Raw genomic sequence first — 13,618 nt, 5'->3', positions numbered from 1 at the left:
AATCATTATTTCTGAGTTATGCGTACAAGATTTTTCCTTTGTGAATGAAAATAACTAGATTAGTGTATCTTTTTAATTCAAAGACAGAATATTTTTCATTTTAGCCTCCCCAAGGTGGTTATATATAGTTTGCATTTCTTCTTAATCTTGTCTTGTTTGTGGAGTCTTGTTTTATGTCGTAGTCTCATTTCAGCAAAGAATAGCAGAAAAATACAAGCAAACATCAAGTGGATTTTTCATTGTATTGTCTGATGCACAGATTGCTTTTACTAAGTCCTTCTGTGGATACCAGTTTGCAGCATGTGCAAAGTTCATTGTGGGAGCATGTTTAGTCTTTCTCATGTGTCACCAGACTGTGGTTTGGATTGGAAAGATTACAAGTTATTCAGAAGTAATGAACCGATTTTATGATGCATTGCTTTAGTTTTTCAACAAAAATCTATGAATAGGTCAGCAACCTTTTCAAATAGAAACTTTCTACGTTTAAATGGTTATCACAGTGTCCCAAGAACTAAGTCTATCTTTTTTTTCGGTTAGAGCAAAGCCTACAGACAATTAAAGTTTATTGGTTTTCCAGTTCTGCTCATATATAGTAAAGTAGTAGACTTACAGCGATGACGCTCACCTGCCACTTCAGGTTATTTGAGAGTCCACTTGAAATCTAAGGTCCGCAATAATTTACGCGTTGACGATAGCTTTTGTTTCTGGCAAATGGAGTTTAGTATGCTTGACATTTAGCGACTTTTGAAGTGTCAAATTAGAATTGGTTATCAAAAATTAATGAAGTCTTAAAATCCAACTTTGATCTGCTTCATATGTTTTACTCTTTACTCTAATATAATTTTGTTACTTATTCCACTTAGTTATTACAGTATGAAAGAATATATATCTTTCCTCTTTAATATAACTATTGTTACTTATTCCACTTAGTTATTACAGTATGAAAGATAGCCGTGTGCTATTCTAAGTCATTTTTTTGGGGAGTTATTAGCTAACAAGCATCTCAACACATTTCCTGTGATTCATAAGAACCTCAGTCCTTTATAAATAACCACTGTTATACACACAGTAGTACCTCTGGCAAAGTTATCATGATCCTTTTTACAACGTAACCAGTTAATATTCTACTGTAATGAATGGTCTGTCTTTCAATAGGCTTGTTATTCAAATCAATACATTAGAACATTTTTGGCTTGGCTTGCAGATGACGGTTGACATATCGTTTCATCATTTTATCATTTAATTTGTGGCCTATCATGTACCCCATCCAATGTGAACCTATTACACCTGATGACTAAAGACTGTGAGTTATGACAAAGTGCTGCTGGGAGGTTCCTGCAAAGATCCTTGTGTTCCAATTCCAGCTGCTTTTCTAAGCCTCTGTGCATCTTTACACAGCTGAGAATGCAAACTTGGGTGTGTTGAGGCTCAATATTTGACTGCTTGTTTCAATCAATTGGACCAGTGGGGAGCCATAGCCAAGAACAGGGGTTTGATAACTTAAGTTTGGCCAAAGATTAGATTTTTCCTGAGAATTTAGTTGCAAGCCGAAACTACCCTACTTGTTCATCATGCAAGCCTACTTTTCTAGCTAAAAGCAAAAATGCAGAATGGAGAGTACTTATACAGCAAATTTATCTAGACTTTTTTTTACCAAAGCACTTTATGTTAGTAAAAAGCCATTCATACACCAATTGTGCTTCTGCATTGGTGAAAATTAGGGTTCAGTGTCTTGAAAAAGGACACTTTGACAGTGGGCAGGAATCAATCCGTTTTTTTTGTGAAATATGGTGGGTTCGGCTTATAGCCAGGAGCACCTTAATCTTTCCTCATAAGGACACCATTTCTTGTCTCTCCTTTTTTCATGCATCACTCGTGCAAAAAACTTGTGTGAATAAAAACTTTCATTATTTAGTACCATCTTTTTACCTCATCATTTTGAGGTTTTATGACTTGTAACATTAAATAATTTGAGCCTGAGACAATAAAAATTACCGTCTCTTATTGTCTCTGATTTTTTATTATCTGATTGGATCAGCACAACTTAGAACACCGTATATTCACCGACCAACCAATAATAATTCATGACCACTTGCAACATGCAATGATATCCAATTTAACATGCATCAATAATTCTGACTTTGTGAAGAATAATTTTCTGTTTTTTTTAAATTGCTACTATATCAGGGTTTACAGTGGTACAACCTTACTCTCCATTCAATCGTTTAATATATTATTAAATTTGAAAAACACTCCACATCCATAGGAAAAAAACACAAAAGTCTCAGGAGTGGCTCATTTGTCCCTCCTGACTTCCTGATGTGGGTATTTAGGGACCACGGAAGTAGTTAGTGATTGTCGGATCGTCCTGCGTGACACCCTACGTGTTACAGCATACATCGCTACCAGGTACTATTCCACATGCTCGGGTTTTGTTTCGGTTTGGGATGTATAAGCCCTTGTTATTTTGTAAAGCCTTTAAGTCATTAAAGTAACTGTCATGAGAACAGCCCGTCTCGTCTCACCCTGCTTCCCCGCAACTGGGTCCAACTTCCCCCGATCGCGCCACGACGTCGCGGCGCGATCGTAACAAAAACGGGATTTCTTTACATCTCTGTGGGCGAAAAAATACTGAAATAGCAGGCAGGCTCTGCATTTTTGGTCCCCACATGACTGAATTATTCGTCTAACAGGTCCATAAAATGACACTTTTTAAACGAGTGGCTTTTAATAAGTAATCATTTTAAAACCACAATAAATTTAGCTCATCTTAGAATAGAATCCTAAAACATCACCTCCTGGGTGTAATGTCAACAGATCATTTGCGAAAATTTCATTACTCCCAAGAACCTCTCGCACGCCAACCACTCAAGCAGATTTTCTTTTAATCAATATTCGTTTATTGGCAATCAAACGTAATTCATTTGACCCAGATCTTACAGTTTTCTTTTTTTATTCAAAATGTAACCACTTCAACCTCAATCGTTCCCCTTGTTTGATTATGTTAGACAAGCAGGCCTGCACACTAATAACTTCAGGCTGCTTGGATTTGGTGCATGGTGATGATGACGCAGCAGAAATTGTGGTGAAACTTGCAATCTTGAAGACCTAGCAAGCTTGTGGTTATCGGGACCATTAACTAAATCAGAACGATCACAAGTTCAAAGTAAAAGAACTGAGTGTGGATACGGTGTGGAAGTGAGTTTTGGCTTTTCTACCATATATGTAATGCCTATTGGAGAACTCCCAGATTTCCTCGGCAGTAAGTTCAGATGGAAGATGAATTTGAAGACCTCCCATAATTTCAATGAGTAATCATGCAAGCACCATTTTATGTAACCGGGCAATAGGATGGGCCTGTTTTTGAGACCTTAAAAATAGAATAGGAATATGATTTTTTTTTAATTCCCACTTTCCACCCTTTTTGGCCATTTCATAGAGTTAGTTGTTTGAATATTCCGACATTGGCACAGTGTGGAAAATAAACCAAATATTTAGCTTCTTTTTAACAATTGAGAGTAGTCTATGTATCCAAGTAAGGATGTTGCACGTAAAGACGCTCGAATGTCGCCGTTGGTATTATTCAGAGTTTGCTCATTATGGAGGTGTTTCATTATGTCTTTGCTCATAACTTGTTCTCTTTTTTGGTCTTATTTCTAGGCAAAGTTAACAGGAACATCTATTGGAGATGTGACCCTATTGTACCCGCAACACTACTTTCCTTGTATTGTGCCATATTCAAATGTAATCAACTCACAACAACACGAAACTAATAGCACAAGAACTTTTTAATTACAAGACACTTTCAATGTAATCGAAACAGAAAGCAATACTACCTATTGTGTATTATTGAACATAACTTAATTGTCTGTAGAAATGAGAGAACAAATGGGTTAGATAACCGAGAATGGCTACAATAAAAGTATCTGCTTCACATAGATTTTGTGTTTCTTTTAGTTACCTCAAAGTTAGTGACACCCAGGACTTCAATAGCCTCACTGACACCTGTGATCATTTAAAGTATATAAACACATCGGACTGAGTGTAAATGAAGCATTCAGCTGTTTGCTTTTATTAGGCTCTCATTTCTTTCTCTTGTGTGCTGTGCACTGTCGATTATAACAAGATGTACTGCTGCTTTTTTACATTCTGCAGTATTAAGTCGATGAAGGTCATTGTCAGGTTTTATTCTGAGGTTATGAATTATGTTTCAGCATACTTTCTTAACGTTTCCTTGCCTTTTACACTTACCCTTTCTCCCCATGTGTTACAGGTACTTCGGGGAGCTCAGCTCATAGCTGTAGCATCAACTGAAGGGGGGACAGCAGCAGTTGAGGGCACTGCTCTCCCCGCTGACATACAAGTGCAATATGTACAACTTGCTCCTGTCACAGATCACACAGCGGCAGTACAGGTAGACAAAAAGCACACAACACAAACTCCTTCAGGCTCTTGGACATAGTGTAAACAGTTGCTTAGTAACACACTAACACTGAATAACATTCCCATGCTCGAGTAACCATATCTTAAAACAATCACAATTCACTTTAGTTTTACACAAAGTTCATGATATTCAAAAATAGAAATTAGTAGAGCTCACCAATTCTTCAGAATCATGGAAAAAATTCAATTGGAGTACCCACTTTGTCATTTATGTATACAGGACATTGAAACATAACATTTCTAACCCTTTTAAAGTCATGAAACATGGCAATTTTGTCTTGTGCTTTCTTTGTCTCATCTTTTCAAGGCTCTTGCAGCATTTCATTCGAACTTATAGAACTGGTAAACTGATCCATTAATAAAAATCACTAAATTTTCTCGGCAAAACACGGGGAGACAGAGGTGAGGCGGCTGGCCTTAGCGGAACGTTTGTGCCAAGGATGTTGAATACACTCAAATCCAGATACCGTATTTTCACGACTATAAGGCGCACATAAAAGTCTAAAATTTTCTCCAAAATAGACAGGGCGCCTAATAATCCAGTGCACTTTATATATGGACCAATACTAAAATTGTTATCACGATAAAATAAAATGAATCAGTTGATAGGGTACACCGACTCTACTATTTTCCCATAGACAAAGTACTGCGCAGTGACTGCTGGGATATGTAGTAGTTCTTTTGTCAATCCACCCAATGGATTGTGGCCTGTATACATCGACATCAATACAGCTTGCCATTGGAAAAGTTACGCTAGCTACCAGCTAGCTACTATTTACGACTGGATTGTGCCCTGTATACATTGACATCAATACAGCTTGCCCTTGGAAAATTTACGCTAGCTACCAGCTAACTACTATTTACGAATGGATTGTGGCCTGTATACATCGACATCAATACAGCTTGCCGTTGGAAAATTTACGCTAGCTACCAGCTAACTACTATTTACGAATGGATTGTGGCCCGTATACATCGACATCAATACAGCTTGCCGTTGGAAAAGTTACGCTAGCTACCAGCTAGCTACTATTTACGAATGGATTGTGGCCTGTATACATCGACATCCATACAGCTTGACAAAGCATGGAAAGCACCGTTGGAAAAGTTACGCTAGTTACCAGCTAGCTACTATTGGCGAATGGATTATGGCCGCCTGGACGAACGTATAAAACTCAGCGTTTTCGATGACTAATTTGGACAATTGTTCAATTCAGACACAGAAAATGAGGACTTTGATGGATTTTTGGGTGATGATGACGTGAGTAAGTTGTAAAATGGCTAAATAAAGTACAACCGAACTCAGTTTTGCTTCCGTTGCCTTTTTAAAAATGTGTTTTTAGCGTGTGGGTGTAGCGTGCAAGGACTATATATCCCAGCAGTCACTGCGCACCGGAAACCGGAAAAAGAGTCTGGGGCTGCTTCCGGTAGCCAGCGCTATTGCGGTTAGATATTCATATATAATTTATAACATATATGCGTCTAAAAACGGTGCGTCCTTTGTGTGTTTAAAATACAGAAATAGCACTCGTTACTGACACTGCGGCTAAAAATACGATGCGCCATATAGTCGTGAAAATACGGTATTTCGCTTATTGGAAAAATAAAACTTGTTTATGAGTGCATGTTTAGGAAGGTACTGACAACATTCTTTTGGAATTGAACACCTAGATGGAGGGTGGGCAACATGTAATCAATGCTCTTACTTAAGCGAGATGCGTTTTTTTTAATTTTTTAATATCCTTCACCAAAGGAGAATTTAATAGGTTGACCTGGGAAAGCAGGTCCGTCACATCTGAATTAATTTGTCAACCATTGTGAAAGGACAGACAGACTTGTGTTAGATGGAAAATTTAAAGACTGTCAAGACTCTGCCACTCCTCAGATAGGGAGTGATGAGTGTGGCAGGTTTTTCTTGTGGAATGTCATGGACATTACACGCATTCAGTACACTGCATACATACATAAAACTCAGTTGGACACACCGTAAGATTCTCAAATGAGAATTCTCAATTGTCTTACTTGAATGAATAATGGTTAAATTTACCTAATAAATAAATAAAAAACTATAATACAGGTTTATTACGGATTATATGCAGTCTATTCACTTTTCTGAATGAGCGGCTAAGCAAGTAATACACTGACAAAGAATACATGATTATTTACTTTGTATAGTTTGTTATTATATTTTGGCTGCGCCCCTAAAACATGATATAAGGCGTCATTGTCCTTGTTAATAAAATTGATCTAAAACTTGCAAATGGATTTGCAGCACAATTGATTTTGTGTCTTGTGTGGTTAGGATTAGGGTTAGATTGAATGAGGGAAGAGTTTGAGGGGTGGGTAAGTATTTGCCCATAGTTTATTTTAATCTGAGCATTGTCATTTATTAAACTTGAAACCAATTGTAATGTGTGATTTTGCCCGCAAATAGTGCATCTGAAAGCTACAGTAAGTAAAAACTTGTATGTCACATTACCATCTTAGTGCAATCAAAATGAATAAGAGGTACAAAGAACCCTTTGTACTTGCATATGTTTGGTTGAAATGCCAACAAAAATAAGTAGTCACTACAAAATTAGAAGGCAAACAGGAAATGTTTTTCTGACGAATGGATGTGCGGATTAACTTTTGTTCTTTTAGGTTTGCACTCGCAAATACCACCCAAACAATGCTGTCTTTCAGCGCAGTGTTTGCCAACATAATGCCTGCGGTCCCCCCGAGGACCACACAGTAGCCCAGGGCCTGTTTTAGAAATAGCTCACCAATCGTTAGGCAATGTAAATATCTCATATTGGCAGATATAACTGTTTTTTTTAAACTGGAAATAATTGCTATGTATGTGGTCCAATATTGGCCATAGTACATGCCTTTGACATTACCCTACTTCCAACTTTTGACACATGATGCACATCGTGTGGTTTTACTCTTGCGTTGCTCTCGTCATGCTTTACTTTTCATATTATTCTCAGGAAAGATGACCTTTGTTCTGATTCTAGCACTTTTTAGCTTTTTTGTTTTTTTTGTTCATCATTTGGACACAAAGATATAAATCCTAATTTTTACTATTTCTGCCTACCTCAGAATCACAGGTGGAAATTCCAATAGCCATAATGTTACTACTATTGGATTTACCTTTAATTTATGATAAATGCAAATTTGTCATTGTAATTTGCACTGGTGATAACCTGCACTGCTTTGTACTGACCAGTTTAAACGGTCAACCTTGAAAATATTGTTTCATATTTTTTCCATTTGAATGACTCATATACAGATGTCATGGCAGAATTCTGCTGTCATGAAATCTTGCTGATTGATATGAGGATTGACAGACATTTGTGGTGGTGCAGTCTGAAAATGGCCTGAAGATTTTAGACAAAAATTACAAATATTTCCATCTATGATTGCCACCACGTGCACATTGTCTCCAATACTACCACAGCAAGCAATCCAACTGTTTGTTTTCTCAACTGATTGATAGAGTTTTTGGTTGTTCTTTTACAAATACATCAAGCTGTCAGAGATCATCAGCTTGCTTTCTACTCCCCCCCTTCAAAATTTCGGAAACCACTGTTTAACAACCTGATTGATGTCTTTTGATCAGAATTTGATGAGCACTTGAAAAGCATTATCTTCAATTTAAGGACCTCGACGTTTGTCTCTGTTTACTACATCAGTTAGTAGGATACCTTTTGTCATCCAGCTTTGCATGCATTCTCAGAACATTTTTTTAAATCTAACCAACCGATAAATCTTTGACATGAGCAATAAGAGTTAAAAAGCATTTTAGCAATTTAACTGGGAAGAAGAACTGAAACTCTGCTATGAAGTTTCACACATGAATCACAAAAAGAGCTGCATTGTAAAGAGAGTGGTATGACAGTTTAGTTTTGATGTCCAAAACTGTAAACATTGCTGATTTACAGTTCAAAGTTCAGCCAAAGGTTAGCACTGGTATAGATCTCTTTGAAACATTTGGAACTGTGAGAATTACTATCATCTGTTTCCAAACACATGGTAGCATTCATACAAGTTGGCAAAAATGCCTCTCACATTTTGATTTATTTATCTCTGCATTTGCATTTCTCCACACTGGATAGATTCCATGTCATAGTCAACATACCGTGGAATTTCCTCAAAACGGGGATAATCAATTGAACATTTTCATGTTCTTACCCGCTACTCTGTGCACCACAGAATGCCAGGACATGATCTAAAATCACATGTCATTATTCAGTTATGTCAGAACTGTCCAACAGTGAGATTGTTATCCTTCAAAATAGAGAGTTAGACGCTTACTGCGATACTTCATCATGGACAGAATTTGACATTTTCAATGAAAATCTCCATGTAAGTTTTACTTGGAGACTAAAGTCGCATACAGCTGGGCTACAGGAAAAAAATCAACGATGAAACCCCGGGCATTGGCTCATTCTTTATGGTTATCAAACTCTGCCTGTACAGACCCATTGCAGTCTTAATGCATTCAAATAGCTAATCTCTCAGCCTTAAGGATTGTCAAAATGATTCTCATTCAGATGGACAAAAAAATTCAATGTTGAAATATCTTTGGCGGATGATCTGTTCATTTGTACAGAAACACTGCATGCTTGCTCATCAACTGTGGATAATTTTGTAAATATATGTATAATAGAAGAAAACAGTGCTGTGTTTCCCTCATTCACTCATCATGACCAAATTTTGAAGTGCTATTGTAGCAGCAGCTGCCTTTCCATTCCAGTTCTTTGGAAGTAAAAGTAACATTTAGAAAATTCGTGCAAACACCGCGTCTTCTTAATCTCACTTTGGGTTGCATAGCAACAAAATATCAACATGCTAAAGATGTGGCTCAGAATGTACGCATTTTACCTCTTCCCCTACCACTCCTAATTCTGGATTTTCTCTGCAATACAAATAATGAAATCTGTAAAAGGTGTACACGGTCCTTGGGATTCCTATGAGAATCAAGCGTTTACAAAAGCAGACATGTTTAGCTACTTCATTTGCAACATCTATCATGTGTAACATTTTATATTTAAATCTATTCTTCCTTTCTTTTCCATGTCGCAGGCTGCTGAGCTTACGCCTGTTCTACAAGCAGACATGGATGTTAAAGATACCATCCAGGCAGAGAATGGCGAGGTGGTCCAAATAGTCTCTTCTGTGGCTACCTGAGAGAGGTTTCTACTTCTTGAACTCTCACTCAGCACTACTCTGTCAGAGGTCCACGCTTGCGGACAAATTGATATAGATGTCAGAAACCCTTTTACACAATTCCCCAATGTCAATCTGAAACAGTGTGAACGAGGTCAATGTCCCTTTCCAAGCATATGTTCATGGAGAACTTGTCTACAACTCTTAAAAATACGATGCTGTCATTCAAGCATGTTCATCTGAAGGAATCATCCCACCCTTGAATCCACACCGGGATTATCAGAGGGCGGTGGGCGGATTTTGTTTATCCAAGAGAACATACCCTCACTTGTTTACAGCGATGAGAAATGTTGCCTAGCAGAGAGCCCTTTTATGGCGTTTAACGCCCTGAATCTTAATGTTCTCATTGAAAATGATGGTGGAACTTTAAATTTGCTGAAAATGCCTATTTTTGTGATGTTCTATCAATCATCGTAATTGAATCCATATTTGATCTTCCAGCTGTGAGCTCTCTTCCTCATGTTCCTGTATAGTCTTGGTTAGATGTTTGATTTATCTATTTGTTGCTCACTTGGGGAGATGCTTTTGTTTTGAACGATGTAGACCATGAAATACATGAGCTGGTGCCAGTTTAAGTTGCCTGTAGACTACCAAGGAAAGCCTGGTAATGTCCCCGGCTTTGTCTTCGGAAATGTGCATTCATGTGAATAAACCATGTTTGTGGTTGCTGTAAAAGCGTGGTTTGATTTTGCTTTGTTCTAACTTTCATTCATTTCCATAAACTGAGGTTTACTAAATAACTCCCATATGTTTCCAAACTTGTAACAACATTAACAAAACATAGAAAAGGTTCAAAATACACATTTTCAATAGATATAATTGCATTTTTAGGTAATTATTTGTCACAGCAACATCAATTGTTATCCAATCTAACATGTTTCTGAACAGTTCTTTCGGTATTACAGGTTGGATAAATAGTGTATGATTCTCAAAATATAGTCATCTCTACAGGCAACAAGAAGAGAAAGAAATTTCTATCTTTGGGGAAGTTTCCCATGCTTGGTGTGATGTCATTGTGTATTTTGGAATGGAGGAAAGAGCAGACGACAAAAAAAACTTGATAAAATAACATTCAACTCCTAACTCTTGACTGCATCCTCTTATTTCTCAGTCTATTAGTACTGTCTTTGACCTTACTACAGGGGCACCTCTAGATGAAGCTTTTTTTATGGGAACACTTTAAACATAAATTTCTCCAGATTACATTATCTACACTACTCATCAGTTTTAATATAAGGCCACACATGCATAATTTGATCCAGGAAGAGGCCTAACACCCGCTTTTACTGAGTGCTACGTCACGTGACTCCTTGCTTTGTTCTTATTCCCCATCGGATTCTTGTTGCTGAGCCTCTTCAGGTTCTTCTTTGGCTTTTTCGCTTACTGTACAATTTTCTTCTTTAAAAATACCTGAATATCCATAGCGTATCCATAGTTCTTTCCACAAACATCAGGTCAGTTTGGAAGAACGGTGACTGTTTAGAAAACTGATTAATTACACTGCAAGACGTGAACATTACCTTCATTCTCAGGTCATTTCAATTAGATGTCTCTTTTACGCTCAATTGTTTTATGGCACGTCATTTGTATAACACGGAACATGTGCATACATAGAGTACTGCCTTTGAAACACTTATTTGAGCTGTGTGCTGTCTTTTGCCAACATGTCTGACTTACTATGCTTTTGTAAATAAATTTATATCTGACGCCACTCCATGTGAATGGTGAGTGGGGTGCCAAAAATGTATAGAGGTGGCTGGGGCATCCCTCTGATGGCGCAATTTCCTCTTTTCACGGCCACCTCATCCCATCCACTTCCCTCGCTCACATGCTTCTCTGCAACACAGTTCTTTCCACCCCAGCTATTCCTTTAAACCAGTGGTCCCCAAACTATTCCAGAAAGGTTTTCATTCCAACCTGTAAGAGGAAACCTTTCCATCAATCTGGTATCCTAGAAGTGCAATCAGTGGATTGCAGTCAGGTGCTTCTTTTTTCAGCAGAAACCTCAATGGTTAAACTGTTTGTGTTGGATCGGTTGGAACAAAAACCTGCACTCACAGCGGCCCTCGAGGACCCGTTTGGAGACCTCTGCTTTAAACTCTGGCTATATTTGTAAAAAGTTTGAAAGGGATGAAGCGCTAGGTTGATCCCAATAAAAACAATCCTGACATTGCTCATTTTAAATGCCTCCCAGCGATCTCTGTATGTTCCACTCGGTACAGGTTTTTCGCTTCACTTTTACAATTCTGGGTTCCATCCAGGTGTTGCCATGGTTCTCTTAGCAACGGGGCCTCTCTCAGACTGACTCTAAGATAACCTGCTGGAAGCAGAAACAAAGCACAGACAGAGAAAAGCAATGATTAGGAAGGAGTGTCCTGACTGCCTGACAGTTAGATAAACTAAGAAAAATGTTCTGCTATTTGCGTATGGTAGATTGTTTCCCTCCAAAATCTTTTCAATTTATTGGCAAGAATGAAGCCTTAATGGCCTGGTCATTTCGGTCATTTGTGAGAACACAGAACATGTGTAAGATATAGGTTGTACACATACTATAAGGTTTGCTAATCTTGAGTAGTGTCTTTCATCCATCTGATTTTTTCCCCCCTTGCTTAATTAGGGTCAGTTTGCTGGGCAGGAGTTTTCGCTGGGAAGGATTTTCTTTTCCAAAGCCACCTCTGTTTTAATTTCCGGTGCTGATGCTGAAGTTCAGGACAGCTAAAAGAGTCAAGTCCCCCAACGTGTGCTCAGTCAGATCATCCTCCAAGACTCCTCCTAATGGCACAGGTCACGAACACCTCACCAACGAGGCGTGCAGGAGGTATCCTGACGAGATCCACACGCCACCTCATCTGGTACCTCTCACAGTTTTATTTTTGAGTCCATCTTGGATGGCTGGGCTTCTCCCACTACTCCTAAGACAGATCATGGACACCTCAACAGAGAAAACATTTCAGATGCTTACATCCACAATCTTGTTTTTTTGGTTGCGACCCACACCTTGTGACCATAGGTGAGTTTGATAACATAGACCGACTGTTAAATTGTGTCACCTTGTAGCTTAGCTCTTTATTCACTATTACAGATTGATGCAGCATATGCATTTTGGCAGACGTTGTACTGATCCAGCTAGCCATCTGCTGCCCTCTTCAATCCTCACACATGAACAAGGGTATTTACCTCCTTCGTGAACCCTTCCAGTGGAACACATCCTCCCTTTTCTTTAAAAGAGGCATTTTCCAAACTACAGTGACTGTCCCTGCTGTCTACAATGCAGGGACGTGTCGATCAAGACAGCCCCACATCATCCAGAGCCTAAAAGAATTCTAAGATGATCTCATCCGAGAGACGATAGACCAGGGGTGGGCAAACCGGTCCTCGAGGGCCGCTGTGGGTGCAGGTTTTTGTTGCAACCGATCCAGCAAAGGCACTTTAACCAATGAGAATTCTGTGGAATACAAAGAAGCACCTGACTGCAATCCACTGATTGCACTTGCAGGACACCTGATTGGTGAAAAAGTGGCCTCTTTATGGGTTGGAATGAAAACCTATACCCACTGCGGCCCTTTGTGGAATAGTTTGCCCACCCATGCAGTAGACCCTGCTTCAGAATCCCGAGACTGCTCCTTCAGAGGAATGTGTGTCGGTGAATCGAGGAGTTCTCAAAACTTGGTCTTCCTGTGTGTAGTTCCAGTTTTATCTAGGTCTACATTGTCTTTTCCTGTGTCTGTGCTTGCTACTGCTACAAACTGAATTTTCCGAATACGGGATGAATAAAGGTTAATCTAATCTAATCTACATTGAGGTCAGCAGTTCCTCAACTTCATTGTATTGTGTCAATGATATAATGCTCCCTCTCCTTTTTTTTTCCTGCCACCCCCTCTAATGACTCCAAATTGAGGGGTACTGAAAGCTGCAGTTTAGTGAGGATTAGAAGAACCACCATCAAATTCCAAAAAGGTGAAAG

General features: G+C 38.6%; 1 protein-coding gene across 1 annotated transcript in view; it reads left to right on the top strand.

The window, feature by feature from the left end:
* Positions 1–10,329, top strand: part of banp (BTG3 associated nuclear protein) — a 35,265-nt gene extending 24,936 nt beyond the window's left edge. The window contains exons 12-13 of the mRNA XM_077597029.1: positions 4,274–4,414; positions 9,511–10,329. Of these exons, the coding sequence (XP_077453155.1) occupies positions 4,274–4,414; positions 9,511–9,615 (246 nt within the window). The 3' untranslated portion in view covers positions 9,616–10,329. The remainder of the gene's footprint in view (positions 1–4,273; positions 4,415–9,510) is intronic.
* The last annotated feature ends 3,289 nt before the right edge of the window (positions 10,330–13,618 follow it).

This window comes from Stigmatopora argus, chromosome 3 (assembly GCF_051989625.1).
Source record: "Stigmatopora argus isolate UIUO_Sarg chromosome 3, RoL_Sarg_1.0, whole genome shotgun sequence".
Lineage (NCBI taxonomy): Eukaryota > Metazoa > Chordata > Actinopteri > Syngnathiformes > Syngnathidae > Stigmatopora > Stigmatopora argus.
This window is presented reverse-complemented; position numbering and strand designations above follow the sequence as displayed.